Raw genomic sequence first — 19254 nt, forward strand, 5'->3', positions numbered from 1 at the left:
ACAAGTTGCTAATTAGGAGAATCCAAGAACAATGCTTGTTCTTCTAGCTTCCTCTGAAATATAGTACACGCCAAAACAAGAACTGCCAGGTGAAGAACAGCCATTTGCAATGTGACAAAACATGAGAAGGAAGGGGAGATCATCACCTTCCAATTATGAGTAGAGGTGTTTAGGCAGTTTAGGCAGACACCCTACAATTCTAGGCAGCCAATAAAAACAGGAAGTGTCTCACTGTCATAGTTGTTGCAGAATCATAGCAAACTACTCAAGCATGGGGCCCACTCTGGGAAGGCTGAAGAGGGGGGAAAACAGAGAAGAATATTGGTGGGTTGCTAAGTAACCAGCCACCTGTCTCCTCTTGCTTGAGGACACTATGCATCAAGGCGCCGCCCGCAAGAAGTGATGCCTAACAATGCCATCTCTTGTCTCCACTTCTGTGCCAAGAAATGCTGTGTTAAATGAACCAGATTATTAATATCACAACAACATATTTCATGCCTCAGGAATTCAAGATTCCAGCAAACAAGCAAAGTTGCATTTCCTTCTGTTTATTTCCTCCTGCTGCAGCAGCAGCATAAAACAGACAGCAGAGAGGTAGCGCAGAAGAGTGCTTGCTCCAAGAGAAAATGAAATCAGCAAACAAAGAGGAAATTTGTTGATGCGGAAATGTGAGCTATTGCAAGTGATAAAGAGTTTGTCATTCTGGTACTTTCTTGCTGCAGTACCTGCGGCTCTTCCTTCCGGGCACCTGCAGCGCATCAAGAAATAGCACACCATGCATCAGTGTTCCTAGAGCACGAAAGCACACTGCCAGGCACATCTTTTATCTCTTTGGCAACTGGAAATCAGGTGCTGGTAAGTCAAATGAATAGGTTCCTCTTGTTCCAAATAGAGTAAAGATGGTGCATAAGAAATTAGGGTCAGATCAAGTAATCCAACAGATTGGTGGGTGTGTTTGCGCCCATGTGCATGCTTTGAACTGCAGTGCAGTGATCTGTGTAACCCTTAAAGATGACTGGCTGTCTGAAATGAGAACAAAGATACGACCCCACCACCACATCGTTTTGTGCCGAGTCAGGATTTCAAGAAGCTGTGCCTACTTGCAGAGTCCAAGGCAGGTTGCTGAAGGTTGTTTTTTTTTGGGGGGGGGAGACTGTATTCACCAGAGCAGGGGAAGCCAACGCAATGCCCTCCAGATATTGTTGGACTACAACTCCCGTCATCCTTCACAGTTGTTCATGCTGCCTGGAGCATAATGTTGGATACCCCTGCACCACAGTACAGGGTTTCTGTGCCTTTAATAATTACATTGAAGATGGACCCTTGGCAGATATAGTTTGCCATGTCATGTTGCTGCAGGGATGGAATAACATCCCATCTTCTACATAGTTATTGAAGGTGAAAGGGTCCTCTGTTCTATGGTATCTGATCATCCTGTGGTTTTTTGGGTGATTGATAGCAATGGGTTTTTTTAAGGGGGTAGAATGTTCAATATGCAAACTTAATACCAAGATGAGGAATGAAATTGCAATACTATGAGAGTCTCCACAGAGTTATAATTGAGGGAAAGCCCACTGGTAACTGAGGAAAGAGAAGTGTTCTCTGAACTTCTGTTGTGATAGGCTATCACTGATTCTTTTTCAAGTGGAAAGACTTGAAGCAAGCCAGCTGTGCTGCTGTGCCAAGATATACCAGGAAAACTTGGAACATGGCTTAATGTGTCCCAAAGAGCTCAGTAAGTTCCTGACCTATGATTTCACGGAAGTCAGCCAGGTTTTCTGCACTGACTTTGGACCAGTTTCTCAGGCTGCAGTCCTATCCCCACTTACCAAGGAGTCTCAATGGTCTTTTTATCTGAGTAGACATGCACAGGATCACACTTTTAGGGTGAATTCAGACACAAACCTTTTCATGCGAGCTTTCCAAATCTTCTCGTTAGCGAGTTTCATCAATGATGCATTGGTGCATCATTCATCAATGATGCATCACACCTGGTGTGATTTGCCATTGCAGTGCTGCAGAAGTATCGTGTCTCAAGGCAATCACACCAAGACGTGTTACTGTTTCCTGCTCCCTTTCTTAGCCGGAATCCTCCTCCCTTCACCCCTACTGCCTACCCTGTAAATGTGCACTGGTGAATAAAGAATACTTGTAGTGCAGTGCTAACTATGTCCCCTCTAAAGGAGCTCTGTAAGCCCTGCTGAATTCAATGGGACTTACTCCCGGGTGAGTGAGATTAGAATTGCGGTCATGGACTGTAGCCTTTCCCATCTCCTCAGAAATTTCTCTCTGCAAATGGGCTCTTTCCCTTGCCACAAAAGCAGAGAAGCTACCAGAGAAGAATGAAAGGCTGCTTGCCTACGGTTACCAGATTTTTTTCAATGAATCCGGGGACACTTTTTTTTTACCTTTACCTTTAGCAACAGGGAGTCAGTAGTGGGGATGGCGAGGTGCAAAGCCCTTCTTTCGCACCCTGTGAAACATAAATGCGCAGTTTTTAAAAAACTGGGCATCGGCCACCAGCAACTCCTGAACCTCCCCCGATCAGTCAAAACAAAGGGGGAAGGTGGCAGATCTGTACCGCCGGACGTCCCTGGTTCCCATTCGGCAGTGGCGGCGGCAGTGGCAGTCAGCAGCCCGGAGCCAGCCTGGTAGCGCAGTTGGCTCTGGCTGGCTTCAGGAGCTGCTCGCTGCTCACTGCTGTGGCGCCCACCATTTTTCCTCGCCGGAAGTCCCCATATGATGTGTTGCGCACAACAGCAACTGGTGAGCATTGCAAGAGGGAACTCCAGAATGAGCCAGCAGAGGCTTCTGTGGCTCTGCAACTTCAAGCCAATAGGAATTTCTAAGATAGGTCTAGAGCAGCTCTTGCTTCCTCTCCTAGGTGGATTTCACTTCAGCAATAGTGTTTTAGTCTGTGGTGATCCAGCCGGCAAAGTTTAGCAATCCCGTAACTGAAGCATTCAGCGGGAGACCAGCTTTTCAATGCCCTCTTGCCTTCACAAAGAGAAAGCTTCCCCTCTCCCTGTCCAGATCTGTGACCCCTTCTCTCCAGAGTCACTTTGGTTCAAGATGAACCAGCATCAGCGCTCTTACTGAGGATAGGTAGCTGACAGGGAGGCCAGGCACCCTTCCGTTCAATAATTTAGTCCAACAGTTACAATAAAACATGAAGTGCAATTCTATCCAACATGCAAATGAGTGTGACATGCTGGATTCATACACTTAATGTTTTTTCTGTGCTTTCTGCGCTTTTTTTCTCTCTGCAATGTTACATGCAGACAACAGGAAGTAAATTAGGCAGCCCCTGTTAGTTTTTTTCCTCTGGAAAACCCTTTCTTACTGAATGTTGATGGAAAAGAGTCTATACCCCTTCCAAAAGGGGGCTCTAAAAGAAGTTGCCTTCAATCTGGAAAGATTTCCTTAGCTCGTATTTTCGTAAAAGGCAACAGTCTTCAATGATAAGGGTCGCCCAATTTCATCTCACTTTAGGATATTACCAGGCAAACAGAAACAGTACATTACACTCAAGGGAGTATTCCTACCTTATGAGATTGCTTTTCTTGAGAACTACTGTCCCCTCAAACATCTTTCAAATGAACCCAATTAATTTCAGTGGTGAAGCCTTGCTAATGGTCTCGTCAAAGGTCAACCACATTTTGTTTTATGGCTGTTGATCCAGCCTTGGCGAGACAGCAGATACACAGAGAACTAAACATCCAGAGTTTTAATGGCTCATTGTTTGCATCTTGTTGAAACCAAGCCCAGATTTGAACTGAGTCGACACAAAGATCTTTCCAAAGTCTTACGCTTAGCTGCCAGATGGACATTCTTGGCTTCCAAAACCTTTTGTCTGAATAAAAGGACATTGACCTCTTGAATACTCCAGCCCCCTTCTACAAGGGTGGACTTTGCAAACTACTTCTGTAGGTATACTTGTACCTACAAATGTAGGTATGAAAATGCATTCACTTTGCTTGATCTTAGCTGTGCCACAGACTTAAGTTGGCTTAATCAATTGATTCTCTTCAGAGACCTGCAGTTCCATGAGGGAGGCTGGCGAAGGTTGTTTCTAAGGCTGTGTACACACCATACATTTAAAGCACATTTTTTGCCCCCAAGAATCCTGGGAACTGTAGTTTAAGGGTGCTGGGAATTCTGGTTCTGTGAGGAGAAACTACAATTTACAGGATTCTTTGGAGGGGTAGAATGTGTCCAATGCTTCAAATATGTTTTACATGTACACATTTGCAACACATGAAGAGGAGTACTGACAGCTCCAACTCAGATCAGAATATCTTTTTTAAAAAAGAAAACACTTATTCCACCACCTTTTTCCTTATCTATCTGTAAAAGGGAACAGAAACTGAGATATATATATATATCTGCAGTAGCTACAAGCTAGGATGAAAACAGGTGAAAACAATGCAGGATACTGCACCTTAAATACTTATGTAGAAAAGGACATTTCAATAGGAGATGCTTGCATTATAAGCTATTCCTACCCTGACTTTGCATTCTGTATGGTGCTTTCCAGTAGCCCTTGAATAATTAAGTCCTCGTTGAACTCACTGAGACTTAGACTTCCAAGAAGAGGAGGTTTGTGCTTTAAAATGTTCCAAAAATTTGTTTATTATGAATAATACTGTAGTAAGAAATCAAGACCTAGCATGGCCCGAAGAATATGGGCTGTAAAGCTATTGGAACATATATATATATAGAGAGAGAGAGAGAGAGAGAGAGAGAGAGTACAGAGAGAATAGTAACTAAGGCTGACTCTACCCATATACAGTGGTACCTCAGGTTACATACACTTCAGGTTACAGACTCCGTTAACCCAGAAATAGTACCTTGGGTTAAGACCTTTGCTTCAGTATGAGAACAGAAATTGTGCTCCGGCGGCACGGCGACAGCAGGAGGCCCCATTAGCTAAAGTGGTGCTTCAGGTTAAGAACAGTTTCAGGTTAAGAACAGGCCTCCGGAACGAATTAAGTACTTAACCCGAGGTACCACTGTATATTTTTTAAATGTTTTAAAATATATGTGGAATTTGCCATTAGCTCACTGGCGCCATCTAGTGTCACATTTGTATAATGCACTTAAAATGTTATATTTGCAGCTGTATAGCTGAGTCCTACGATGCTAAAGGCGGCTCTGTTAAGGTTCAGAGGAACTCTTGTATGGAGCATTTGTATAGGAATGTGTCCTATTCTACACAGGCCAATTTCCACAGTGCTACACTTGGAGCTTGATGGTCTTACTGGAGTGGAGAGGGCTACTTAATATGTGCTATTTCACTTACTTCAACACGGAGGAAGCCAACCCTGCTGCATTCTGCTGAATTGGGTCTTGCCCCAAAGTCCTACCCTGACAGCACAACTGACAGCTGGTCATCATCACAGAGAAGCAGATTGCTGGTCTTCTCCCCATGCCCTGCAAAGCAGGCAAGGGTAGGTGGGTGGATGCAAAGACATGGTTAGACAAAGTAAGAAGCTGCTGCAAAGAGAACCAAAACAGTCCTTCTGGCATAAGGTGTTAGATATTCTTTAAACCTCCAACCCTCCCAAACCTTGGACAGCTGTACCCAAAATGGTGCGCATTCCAATTCCAGCTTCTAACAAAAGGGCTGGTATCCACTGAAACAAGAATGCCAGTGGACCCTATGTTGTGTTTTCATTTTCAGTGTGTACACCTCATGTGCTTACCTCGTCGCCCTCTTCCATGGATGTTTTTATCACCACTTTGAAGTGCCTTCAGCTAGCACAAGGGATGGGCTTCTTGGCCCTTTGCACAGGGTTTTGCACAGACTTTAGCCCTCACTCAGTGGTACACATACACAAGTGCTAGCACTAGGACAATCGTGGGAATGGCATAAGCCGTAGCTTTTTCCCATCATAACTTGACTCAGCTGGATGGGTTGGGCCAAACACTTCTGATAACAAACATGGGCTGCCAGACACAGAATTATTGCCAGAATGTCACGCCTGGCTACAGAGAGGCTGCATCCAAGAAAAGTCACACAGACTGTTTCCAAAACCATGAAGTTCAGAGTCTAAAATTAGCTAACGGCATCACTGAAGCTTTCAATGCCCATCTAACGTCCGCACTTGTATATTCTCACACACGTGTGACAAATGTAATAAGAAAAGATTCCGCCACAAATTACATTTGAGTCAATTCTTTAATTAAATACCTCATCAAATTCAGTGTAATAACATTTGAATGGGGAAGCACGGCCAAGGTTCTCCTAAACGCATTTGCCAAGTGTTGCAAAGAGCCTGTCACTGCTAAACTTTTAAAAAGGCAAGTCTTCAAAAGTGCAATGCAGCAACTGAAAGGAGATTAATTAAAATATATCGCATTGGCAAGAACCTGCGTGGCTCACTCTTTTTTTGTGGTTCGTAATAAACCTTGCTTGAAAAACGGATACCAATCCACAGAGGTAACAAGATTAGTCCCAACATCTGCCTATAGATCATTTAACACAAGGAACATGACTTAAGCCATGTTTCATTGATATTAGTGTTCTTCACTTCTTTGTTATATGTAGCTTCATGGTTTTTGTGGCTAAATACATTAATAAATTATTGACTGGTGTTATATGTGCTTGAGCATTTACACATCACTTTCTGCTGGAGTCTACGTCCTGCTTTTATGAGCAGCACAAATATCACAGTAGACAGACAGAAGAAGCTTTGCTAAAATCAATGGAAGCTTGCACCAGCATAAAGGCTGCCTTAGGATTACTGCCTTGGGAGTAAGTCCAATAAAAAGTGAGACTACAGTACTTATTGGGCAGCATTGCAGCTTTTTATAGCAATCACTTTAAAATGAAATCCTTACTCTTGTCCTGAGCCAATCCACGCTACATGTTTTAAATGAAATCCCTATTATAAAAGATGTGCCACATATAAGTACAACATTTTCATCAGCTTAGTGTCTTTTAAAATTTATCACAAATGAAGGAGAGGGACATTTTGAACTAGAATTATTGAATCGTGGCTTCCCCTCCCATACCCAGGAATCATTTCTAATTTCCAGATTTCTAGAGATATATTCAAGAGAGGATGGAATGGCAAAACACTGCAAATGTAAAATCAAGGTCTGTTTCAAATCCCAACCAAGGATCTAAAGAGTGGACTATGCAGATGTAACCCTTTGGGTAGATGTAATGTGCTAGCGAGGGGGAAATGAGATCATGCCCCCGCTTCCAAGCTATGTTCAACGTAACTTCTGAAAAAGCTAAGCATGTACAAACTGTCTGTGTGTACCCTTTGTGCAAGCAGGAATATGCAAGTGCAGTTTGTACATGTGGAGACTCTTTTAGACCGTGTGCTGAATGTCACAGAGGGTGGATACAGCAAGTGTGCTCCTGCTCTGCCCAGTAATATGATGTCACAGTAATATGACGTCTTCACAGTCCTATAATGTATCAGTGATCTCTGCTTTCTGTCATCTGACTCATGGGAAGAAGAGTAATTTATGCAGTGAACTATTAAGCAGCATATGAAAGAACCCTCGATGTAAGAAGTTGTTTGACAAAGAACAACTGGAGCTTACAGTTGCACTGGCATTACTCCTTTAGGAAAGTCAGAAACTTTGCACAGATATTCAACTTAAAATATAGTTATTTGGTTCTACTGTGACATGCCCAGGTCTGCAGATGAGGTTGAGTCTCAAAAGCAAAAACCTGCTATGTCAGACAGCTATAATAGTAGCACTTCTGTATATATATAAAAGGCAAATCCTTTAAGGACTTATTTATTGTACACCTTCAGAAAGTGAACGCTGGGGGCAGACAATGGGTGTTTAATAATCATTTTCTACCCACCCACCCTAGCCACAGAGCACCAAGGCATTCCATGGATGATGCAAACAGGACATGAAATGTCGATGCTACTAAACACACTGGATATTTTTCCTGTGTGTGAAAGAGTGTCATGTTTGTAAGACACCCCTCTGTCCGGGGGGGCGGGGGAAGCCCACTCTGATGTTTTGATACCAGCAGCATTTATGGCCACAAATCAATTGCCAGAGTGGCTTGCACTGTCTTCGGGGATCATAGGGAAGTGACCAGATGTAGCTTCACATTTTGGCAGGCATAGCATCTCTCCATAAGGGTTTGGAGGACTGAAAACAAGAGAGGTGGGCAAACAGTCTCCATATGGACACACAAATCTGTTGATTAGAATGGCATTAAACAAAAATACAGCTCAAACGTTGGGAGAGGGTATATCGCTCTGGGCTCACCCACATCCTCATGCTTGTCCGATGGCTGCAAAGCACAGGTCCAAGTGGTTTTCCGTTTGCCCTGCTGCCTTCCCCAGAAAAAAGCCACTCTTTACCACTAAACTGAAGCAAATGTCAATCTGTGGAAAGCCCTACTGAGGTTTGTAAAAAAAAGCAGGTTTCCTTGGAGGAAGCAGCGGGGCAAGTGGAAGTGTGGGTGAGCCCTATGCGAAGCAGTAGCAGTGGCAGAACAGCAATAACACTGTATAGATGGTGCTAGGTTTGCCCCACGGGGGTTACCAACAGCTCAAGCGAAATGTGACTTCTGAGAGCACCTAAATGCTGCAGAATGTTGGGAACTAGTAGATCGTCCTCCTCCTCATTTTCGCAGGTGTCTGTTGCCTGCTTTTCTAAGTCTCATCGGGAGAACTTTCTATTCGCTGCAAACAATGGGAAGAAAACACAGTAAGCACAAATCCAACATGTTGATCAAATATCACATCAAAATAGGACACTCCTCTGGATCCAATAAATAGATTGCTAAAAATTAAAAACATGCAAAATCAATTTTGAAAAGTTATGCAATGCACATTGGCATTATGCACATCCGGGAGGGGAGAGACTCCATCAGGAAAGGCCACCTTCCACCTGTCTTGCTCTACCTTCTGCTTCTCAATGTGTATTGTATTGTTTTATGTACTGTGGCTTGCCGTTGTTTTATTGATTATAGTTTAGATATTATTATAACTGTTGAGTGGATTTCTGTTTAACTTTTATGTGTTATTATTATTTTATACTATTCTAATTGATTGCTAAATGTTACTATTTTGATGTAGGCTGCCTATTTTAAAGTTATGTTTTATTATCACATTTTTGTATTGCATTAGATTGCTATAAGATGTACATTTTTTGTTTCTTCTGCTTGTAAACCGCCTTGAGTATTGTAAGATAGAAAGGCGGTATACAAATTAAAAATGATGGTGATGATTATTGGCTGGGGCTGAAGGGAGTTGGAATCTAACAATATGTGGAGGGTTACAGGTTCCCCACCCCTGAATTAGAGCCTGGAATATGTTCTAAAGACTTTTGACAAAGAAGAGAGTTTTTTCAAGCATGTGTTTTTCCTTCCCTACTGCATAATTACTGCACATCTGCAATGGTGAGCAACATGAATTGGTCAGACCATTTCCCCTCAAGGCATTTGGGGTGGCTTTTCTGCCCAGCCAACAGGTACCAATGGACATGTAAATACAGATGTACTTGAAAGTAAGGTTATCTGAACAAAATGGACTGCTCCTTTCCACACAAAAGACAAACCAAAGTGTACCTATAGTTTCCACTCTGTTGTCTTTATGTGGTTTTTAACTATGTCTCTCTTTGTGTCTCCACAACAACAGTGTAATGTTTTCCCTGGAATTTAAAATGGATGCCTTCAGCACAATAATTTGTTGTTGCATCATAAGTAATTTCTTCTTAAAGGTAAAGGGACCCCTGACCATTAGGTCCAGTCGTGACCGACTCTGGGGTTGCGGTGCTCATCTCGCTTTATTGGCCGAGGGAGCCGGCTTACAGCTTCCGGGTCATGTGGCCAACATGACTAAGCCGCTTCTGGCGAACCAGAGCAGCGCATGGAAACGCCGTTTACCTTCCCGCTGGAGCGGTACCTATTTATCTACTTGCGCTTTGATGTGCTTTTGAACTGCTAGGTTGGCAGGAGCAGGGACTGAGCAACAGGAGCTCACCCCGTTGCGGGGATTCGAACTGCCGGCCTTCTGATCGGCAAGTCCTAGGCTCTGTGGTTTAACCCACAGCGCCACCCGCGTCCCATAGTTTCTTCTTAGGTACTGATGAAAACACTCACACCCCCTTCTTAGAGTAGCTGAGTTATTTGAAAAGCATCTTTGCTGCAATTCAGAATTTTCCCAGAGCGGCTTGGTTCATTTGACCACAATGGCAGCAGAAGGTGTCCCAAATGGACAGCTGTTCAAAGAGGTAGATAGTAGATATCATCTTCCAACATGGCACCCTTTAAATCTATAGTAATTTAACACTGAAAGTATGTTCTGGCTGTATTTTGCTTTAGACCAAATAAAGCAAACCAACGAGACAAAGTAATGGAGGGGAAAAACGTTGATAAAGTCAAGCTGCATTGCTGAAGCAAATCAAGCACAATACCAAATTAGTATTTGAAGAAGTGGTTGCTCATTGTTAAGATATTTCCTTTTCATATGTTTTCAGAAACTGGTGGCAGCTATTAAATAACACAGAAAGATTGCCAGCTCTGATTCCAGGAAGGAAACCCCCACCCAGTTCCTTTCTGAGTAATTCAAAATTTGCCCATGATACTTTCAAAACTAGCTTGAGACAGAATTCATTAAGGGGCAAGGAGCACTGTAGAAGCATCTGCAAACAAGTCCCATGCATCACATGCAATGTATGACATCTATAATTCTGAATTAGAACAATTAGAAGAAGATCCATGAGGTTATTATGGGATGCAGGGGCATATATTAAAGTAATTCCATATATCCCTGCAGCTTTAAAAGTTCAAAGCAGCGATTCTTAGAGCTTAATTAGAGGTGGTTCTTTGAGATTAAAACATAAGAAAGAATTGATCCAATTTAAATTCAAAGCAGTTTGATACAATTTGAAAAGTGCAAAAAACAGACAAACAAAAACCCAGCTCTGACTGGTGTACTATAAAACTATGTTGGTGGTGTTTATGACTACAGCCCTTCAACATATATTTCAAGCACATGACTTCTTCCAAAGAATCCTAGGAACTGTAATTTCATCCTCACAGAGCTACAATTCCCAGCACCCCTTTAAAAAGCTATAGTCTCTTAATATTCTTTGGGGAAAGTCGTGTGCTTTAAATGTGTATTGTCTTCAACATGAGAGAGCTTAAGGGTCTGTTTAACTTGCCCATTGAAACAAAAAGCATTTTTCAGCCCAGCCCAAAGCGTGGTGACACAGATGTAAATCTAGCTAGATTCAACTGGCCTTCCAAAATTTGGTTGACACTTTTGTCATTTTGGGGAAATCTGTGCCCCTCTCATCCCCAAATCACCTTACCAAACAAGTTCAGCTCTTTTGGACTAAAATGGCACCACATTCTTATGGTGATGATGACAATAGATATATAGGATGTTGTCCTTACATACACTCTCTATCTATCTATCTATCTATCTGATCTGTTTAAGGTCTTATAATTAAAACAGAATCTTTGAATATGCCTAAGAGGCTATAAGAAGCCAGTACAAAGGCAGAATTGTTTTGGTGAGTTTTTGTTGCTCATGTTGTAAAAGTTTTAGAGGTCAATGCCTTGGACAAATTCTTATTTTAAAGAAGGAGTGATCGGGGCAAACTATTAAATATATTCTCCTACAAAGCCATTTAGATAGTAACCATCAGTCACTCTTGTTTATTCTTCCACCTATTGATTTTGACCAAAAATATGCTGCTTTAGAGTCAGAGTGCTTCAGTCGAAAGTGAATTAAATGGAAGAAAATGCATTTAACAACATTGTGTGGACCCTGCAAAAAACTTGCACGCATGAGGAGCACTGATCCCACCCCACAAATACCCGCCTGGAAGCACTTTAACAAGGAACAATGCAAGTCTAAGGCAACAGAGATATTAAATGCTAATCTGAAATTAACAGGGATGAGGTAACTACTGTTCCTCTGTTAAAATAGGTCTGTTTATATTCTAACAGACTCTGTGACCTTCAGTCCTATCACAGTCAGATATAAAGAATACAAAGAGTTTCTTCCTAATCTCACGTGGACTCGGATGCCTGTTAAGAACACCTATTAACAAGAATGTTTTGCGTGTGTGTGTACGCACACATTTTGTGTCACTGAGTGATGCAACTGATGCTATTGTGATTCAGAGTCAGGACCTACTCACATCATTATGGGGCATTTGAATATCCTGAATGTGCTATGACTCACGTGTGCTTATGGTCACGTGTGAAAGTGCAACCAGGCAAAGGACGTGACTTCCTACATCTGTGAAGTTTGGTTTGGAGACTTCCTTGTGAATCCAGTGCCGTCTTCTGACCACACCCAAAGCTTACTGCTGTTGGTTTGCTACTCAAACAGATGCTCACAGCATCCCACTGCTAAATATCACTCTTTGAGCATTCATAAAGGCAAGCTGAAATATACTCGGAGTCGAGTGTGGATATCATGCTCTTTATTCAGCTCATAGTGGTGAGGAGGAATGGAATTTCCCCCAGAATGTCTGCTTTATATACCGTATTTTTTGCACCATAACACTCACTTTTTTCCTCCTAGAAAGTAAGGGGAAATGTCTGTGCGTGTTATGGAGGAAATGCCTACGGGTGGCATGCCTACGGATTTTCCTTCTCTAAAAACTACATGCGTGTTATGGTCGGGTGCGTGTTATAGAGCGAAAAATACGGTACATTATTTACACAATGGGCCCCACGTGATTGGCTAATTCCGGGATTCACCTGTAGGCCAATCAGGTTGCGGATTCACTTCCACCTGGAGCTGGATTGGGTGGCTCCTGTGGACCAATCAGACTGCTGCATTCTGAATCCTATTGTTCTAGGACCAATCAGACTGCTGCCTTTTGGATCCTATTCAACTCAGTACATAACACAAGCCAAAAGCAGTATTCCACATGCAGAGGCACACAATGAGGAAGTCCTGGTCTGGGCAGCACCATGTGCTCAATTTCCCCCTGGCTTGTTTCTATAAACAGTGATCATGCACCAGGTGAGATAGGGGGAAGTAAAAAGATCCCCCTCAATCATATTGCTTCTGATGTTGTGATTGCCATGCTTCTAACCTAAGGAAAGCACAAGTACCACTGTAAGAGATCACTAAACAAGTCTTTAAAATATATATGCAATCTGGTTCTGACTACCCACATGGCAACTGGTTCATCTGTGTTCTGTGTTGTTAGAAAAGAAAGCCGTATTTGTTGTAAAATAAGCATATCATATAAATAAGCATATCTTATATACGTTGTGTATGCAAGCTGTTATGATGTGCCAGAGGCATTTTCTCTTCTAGTTATTATTATTATTATTTATTGAATTTATATGCCGCCCTATACCCAGAGGTCTCAGGGTGGTTCACAGAACAAAATCAAAATATAAAACCACAAAATATATAATCAAAATAAAAACAACAACCCAATAACCCCATTCCAGATCTATAAGTTGCTGTTCTCAGGGAGCAGCAAGAACTCCCTGATTCAGTCTTGTTGAAGGCATGTGAACAAACTTAATAAATAATAATAATAACAATATTAATGCTTCTGTACCAAGCTAATCAATATGCTAGCTATACATATCAGTGCCCTTACGTGTAGGGTTTGTTTCTTTACACAATTGCCAGAATTGATTTGTATGTGTGTTTTTGAGGAAGAATCTGTATCAAGACACTAATGTGGAGGATAGGAAAGATTTTATCCCCCTGCAGTGTGATTCCAAACCAGATCAGACCCACCATACCGGCAATTTGCATTTATTTATTTTCATCCTACCTCCTCTACCTGTTTCTCCAAAGACAATCAGGGTTAATGGATGAAGCTAATGGGTGGGTTACATATTTGTGTGTTTTTAGTTGTATCTGTTTTAATTTATACTCTGGGCTACACTGGGAAAAGGTGAAGATATAAAATAAAAAAGGAAATAAAAAAGCGATTATTAAATTCTTTTGAACATTAAAAATAACTATAATTTACAGAATCTCCCTCTAGTTGCTTATTATTCATATTAGGTTTTCCAGCTCAGTGTATACACTGTAAGGATACATTGTAAGAATGAACAAAATACAGAAAGCATTTATTAAAACAGAAATCTAGGCTTCTGCTTTGACAATCAAGTTCTTATTTCCCAAGTTCTTATGGCTGAAATAAAATGCATACTTACTGAATGTCTGTTTCCTCCAGCATCTGAAAATTAAAAAAATCTAGTTTAGGAACTGGTAAGAGAATTAACAAAACAGTGCAAACGTACACATCAAGGTACAAACAAGAGGTCTAGAATCCATTTTTATCTGAGTGCTTTCTAGCTTTCACAGTTACATTTGCAATAAACATATCATGGAATCATAGAATTATAGAGTTGGAAGGGAGCTCCAGGGTCATCTAGTCCAACCCGCTTCAATGCAGGAATCTCAGCTAGATCATACATGACAGGTGGCCTTCCAACATCTGCTTACAAACCTCCAAGGAAGGAAAGTCTACCACCTCTCATGGAAATCTGTTCCACTGCCAAACAGCTCTTACTGCCAGCAGGTTATTCCTGCTGTTGAATCAGAATCTCCTTTTTAAAAAGCTTTTACTGTCAAAGTGGTTGATTTTAATTTTGAAGTCGAAACAAAAACTAACATTTTAATTGCTTTGCCAATTCCGTGCCATTCCTTTGTTGGTAACCATGGTGTGTTCAAACATCAAACTGCTGGTCCTCTAACAAAAATATGTAATTTGTCCCATAGTACAGCTTCCACACCCAAGGACTGGAAAGTGGCCAATATGACACCAGTTTTTTAAAAGGGATCCAAAGAGGAACTGGAAAATCACAGGCCAGATAGTGTAATGTCTATTTCTAGGAAAACTGAGGGAAAGCATTATATTTTTAAACGTATTTTGTTGTTGTTTTTATTACAGAAAATGTATCTTTAGATAGAACCAGACACCTCCCACACCTGTTCCTGGGTGGAAAGCATTATAAAAGCTTATAGAAGAGCAAGATTTCTGCAAGGATACATCCATATTCACTAAACTTTTTAGTTCTTTTGAGATTGTCAACAAGCATAGAGAGGTGATCCACTCAGCACTGTGTACAGTACTTGGAATCTCAAAAAATCTGCAATAAAATTCTGCATCAGACTCCTAAGTAAGCTTAGCTGTCACAGGATATGAGGGCGGGTCCTTTTATGGATCTGTAGATGGTTAAAGAACAGGAAGCAGAAAGTAGGAATGAAATGACAGTTCTCCCAATAAAGGAATGGAGGAAGTGGAGTCCTAACAAAGATCAGTATTAGGACCTGCCCTTTTGTATTTCCTTATAAATGACCTAGACTTAGGGGTGAGCAGTGAAACAGTGAGGTTTGCTGATGGCGCCACACTGTTCTCATCAAACTACAGCTCCCAATGTTCGTTGAGGGGAGGTGTTACGGTGTGATATCTTTGTTCATTTATCCTGATTCCCTGTTTTGTGTTCATCTTACCTTGATAACATTTATCAATAATTTGAAAGTGTATTCCGTTCCATGTAAACTGCTTAGAGGTTTTTACAATGAAGCAGAAAACTAATTATGTTAAGCAAGAAGAGGAAGTCAGTAAACTCCGTTCAAAAATTATACAGTGGTACCTTGGGTTACAGACGCTTCAGGTTACAGAGTCCGCTACCCCAGAAATAGTACCTTGGATTAAGAACTTTGCTTCAGGATGAGAACAGAAATCGCGCGGCAGCGGGAGACCCCATTAGCTAAAGTGGTACCTCAGGTTAAGAACAGTTTCAGGTAAGAACAGACCTCCAGAACGAATTAAGTTCTTAACCTGAGGTACCACTGTAATTGTAAATGGGGGGAAATGATACAAAGCTAACGTAGGTTTTTACTAAAGAGCTACATTCATATTATGCTCATTTCTCTTTCTGTGTGTAGAATAAAATAAGAAATTCTCAGCTGACCCACAGGGTTGCCATATTTCAAAAAGTAAAAACCAGGACACCCCCAAAGTTGTTGAGTTTTCTTTAAACAAACGCCACCTTTTGGAAATTCTGCCTTTGAAATCCCAGTAATCTTGGACGTATGGCAGCCTTGCCCTTGCACACAGTTTCAGTGCTAATTAAATGCTCTCCCTCTATATTGTGCTGAAGTAGCTTCCAAACAGTCAGGAGTTGGCACTGATTCCAGTTCCCATTCTACGCTCTGCCCACCAAAATACAGGGTTGGTCTTGCAATGTGAAGGGGGGAGATGTGCGGGGCGGGGGGGGGGAGATGGAGTAGTTGACTCAACTCCTTAATTCATACTGACAGGTCATGATAACGTAGGCACAACATTCGGGATTGTTGAAGTAGATGCAGTTCAGAACCAACAGTTAGATCAAAGAGCCATTTGAAATAAACAAATCCGAAACAATTTATTAAAGTCACATGTGGCATGCTAAGCATTGTACTACCAGGAAAGAGGAAATTATAAATTTTGTGTATTTCGAAAGCTTCAAATGAAGGGATGTTTGTTAATTATACTGTGGCTGGGTGGGTGTGGAAACCGGGGGAAACCAACGGATATCCCATGTCTTTGTCACCCTAAATCAAAAGTCTAGGTGGCCAGCAATGTTTTACGAGTAGGTCTACAAGTATGTCTCATAGAGGTTTTTAGAAGTGTGTCGTTATCTGCAACAAATCCTTTGGTGCAGATATCCTTTGACTTTAATAAAGTGATGCAATTAAATGATTGTTTAGCCCCCAAAATCTGGCCTAAAACAAAAGCAAAGGACATGGTTGCCAGGTTTCATTGCACCCTCTACAAGTCAATGAGTCCCAACTTTGAAAAATGAGATATGCATTGCTCACATACTATGTACAGATACAGGTAGGTAGCCATCTTGGTCTGCCGTAGTCAAAACAAAATTAAAAAATTCCTTCCAGTAGCACCTTAGAGACCAACTAAGTTTGTTATTGGTATGAGCTTTCGTGTGCATGCACATATCTGAAGAAGTGAGCATGCACACGAAAGCTCATACCAATAACAAACTGGAATGCATGAAAACACTCATACGTTCCATTCTGAATATAGTGGTACCTCCGGTTAAGAACTTAATTCGTTCTGTAGGTCCATTCTTAACCTGAAACTGTTCTTAACCTGAAGCACCACTTTAGCTAATAGGGCCTCCCACTGCCACCGCACTGCCGGAGCACAATTTCTGTTCTCATCCTGAGGTAAAGTTCTTAACCCGAGGTAATATTTCTGGGTTAGCGGAGTCTGTAACCTAAAGCGTCTGTAACCTGAAGCGTCTGTAACCCGAGGTACCACTGTATTGTGTTTCCAACAATTTATTCACTGTTATCATTACCAGCTTTCCCTCCGCTTTAAGAGAAAGGCCTAGACAACAAAACTGTGTTGAATACAATGGTGGGTGGTATTCCACTAAGGGCTAATCCACACTTACCTTTTGCCCCGTGCTTTCCTGTCGGACACGGACCTTGAAAGCCCGAACCTGTGCCTAGAAATGCAGAACAAAAGTAAGTGTGGATGAGCCCTCTTTCCACCAGTAGAAAGCTTTACGCTTGTGCAATGGAATTCCACCCCATCTCCAAATCTGCCCTCCCCTAGAATAGACTTAGGGGGCATGCAGGGGGGGAGAGAATGACATTCAATTGCACAACCGCAAATCCATGCTATACAGTTTAGCATTACAATGGGTGGTATTTAACTAAACATTACTCAGAACAGCCTTGTTGAAATTAATGAACCTAATGGTGCTGGAGGAGACTCTTGAGAGTCCCATGGACTGCAAGAAGATCAAACCTCTCCATTCTGAAGGAAATCAGCCCTGAGTGCTCACTGGAAGGACAGATCCTGAAGCTGAGGCTCCAATACTTTGGCCACCTCATGAGAAGAGAAGACTCCCTGGAAAAGACCCCCAAGGAGAAGGGGACGACAGAGGACGAGATGGTTGGACAGTGTTCTCGAAGCTACAAACATGAGTCTGACCAAACTGTGGGAGGCAGTGGAAGACAGAAGTGCCTGGCGTGCTCTGGCCCATGGAGTCACGAAGAGTCGGACACGACTAAACGACTAAACAACAAAACAACAACAACAGCAAATGACTAAGTTAGGGCCATTCATTCCAATATTCATTCTACACTGAGTTCGGCAAGGTTTACCTCGCCTGGGCTGGTTCACTCCAGTGGAGATCCCTTCGTGGGCCAGATCACACACGTGCCTGCGATTTCACGCGTCTGCGTAGACACAATTTTCGGTGCTGCGGAAGGGAGTCGCCGTGCCACACTGGTTTAACGCAGCGTGCGGGGACACACCGAGTGGGCGGCTTGGTTCGAGGGCAGCTCAGGGGCCAGTTAAACGACCCCCAGGGGCCGCTTGTGGCCCATGGACCTTAGGTTGCTGAGCCCTGACTTAGGTGAAGGACACCCAATGAAAAGAACGGTAAAATGATCCAACTATTTTGCAAGTGTATACTCACAGATGGGATAATCTTTCGATTAGCATATGAGAAGTTTAGAGGCTCTTTCAATGGCACATACTTTACTGTGGCCTCCTGTTGGGAAACATCTCAGTTCCAACAAGAGGGCGCTTTGGAGGGGTAATGTCTGGAGTCTTGAAGCAGGAAACTGGTAAAACAGGTTTCCTGAGGCACAAAGCCACTTCTAGGGCCTTATTCCAAAGTGAGAAAGACAGCAAGGATTTCTCAGGCCTCTCTCCGCTTGAGAACATTTGTTTTTCCGCAGCATATTGTGGGTGGCAATGGGACCCTGTGAGCGTTTCCTGTCTGGACACTGAAACCGCCTCCCAGCAACTGACTCATTTTTCCAGTGCAAGTACCCATGCAGAAGCTTGTTGATCAGGTTTTCCTTATCCCAGGTTATAAGGAAAAAGAAGAACGGATTTCTGCAAGGTCTGATTCCCACATTTTAGATGCATTAATTTGAAACGGCTTCAAGGGAGGAGAGAACTTAATGGGGACAGTCCTCCTTAAAAACGGCATTCACAGGATCTTATAAGTCTGCTGGTGCACAGCAGCCATGTGAAAATCCTGGAGTGCTGGCTCCATGATCAAGGGGAAGCAATGTACACCAATGGATGTAAAAAGTTTAGTCCCGGGTGTAATAGTGGGCAGCTGGAGTTGTGAATTGGCCCTCATTTAGGACCTCTTCCCATCACAGCTGGTTTTGAAGAGCCTATGGGGAAAGTTCTTTCAGTGCTCCTCCAATGGCCTTGGGCGCGTGAAATATACTCGGAGTCGAGAGTGGATTTCATGCTCTTTATTCAGCTCATAGTGGTGAGGAGGAA

At 42.3% G+C, this 19254-nt stretch overlaps 1 protein-coding gene across 4 annotated transcripts in view; it reads right to left on the minus strand.

Moving 5' to 3' along the window:
* Positions 1–6162: 6162 nt before the first annotated feature.
* The window catches only part of PECAM1 (platelet and endothelial cell adhesion molecule 1), a 46116-nt gene continuing 33024 nt past the window's right edge, over positions 6163–19254 (minus strand). For 2 of the 4 annotated variants that reach the window (XM_053375311.1, XM_053375309.1), the window contains 3 exons: positions 17393–17446; positions 14141–14163; positions 6163–8669 (listed from right to left, as the gene is read on the minus strand). In XM_053375311.1, coding sequence (XP_053231286.1) covers positions 8640–8669; positions 14141–14163; positions 17393–17446 — 107 coding nt within the window. In that variant the 3' untranslated portion in view covers positions 6163–8639. The remainder of the gene's footprint in view (positions 8670–14140; positions 14164–17392; positions 17447–19254) is intronic. The other 2 variants (XM_053375312.1, XM_053375310.1) reach the window with 1 other exon arrangement.

Source organism: Podarcis raffonei, chromosome 2 (genome assembly GCF_027172205.1).
Source record: "Podarcis raffonei isolate rPodRaf1 chromosome 2, rPodRaf1.pri, whole genome shotgun sequence".
Taxonomy (NCBI): Eukaryota; Metazoa; Chordata; class Lepidosauria; order Squamata; family Lacertidae; genus Podarcis; species Podarcis raffonei.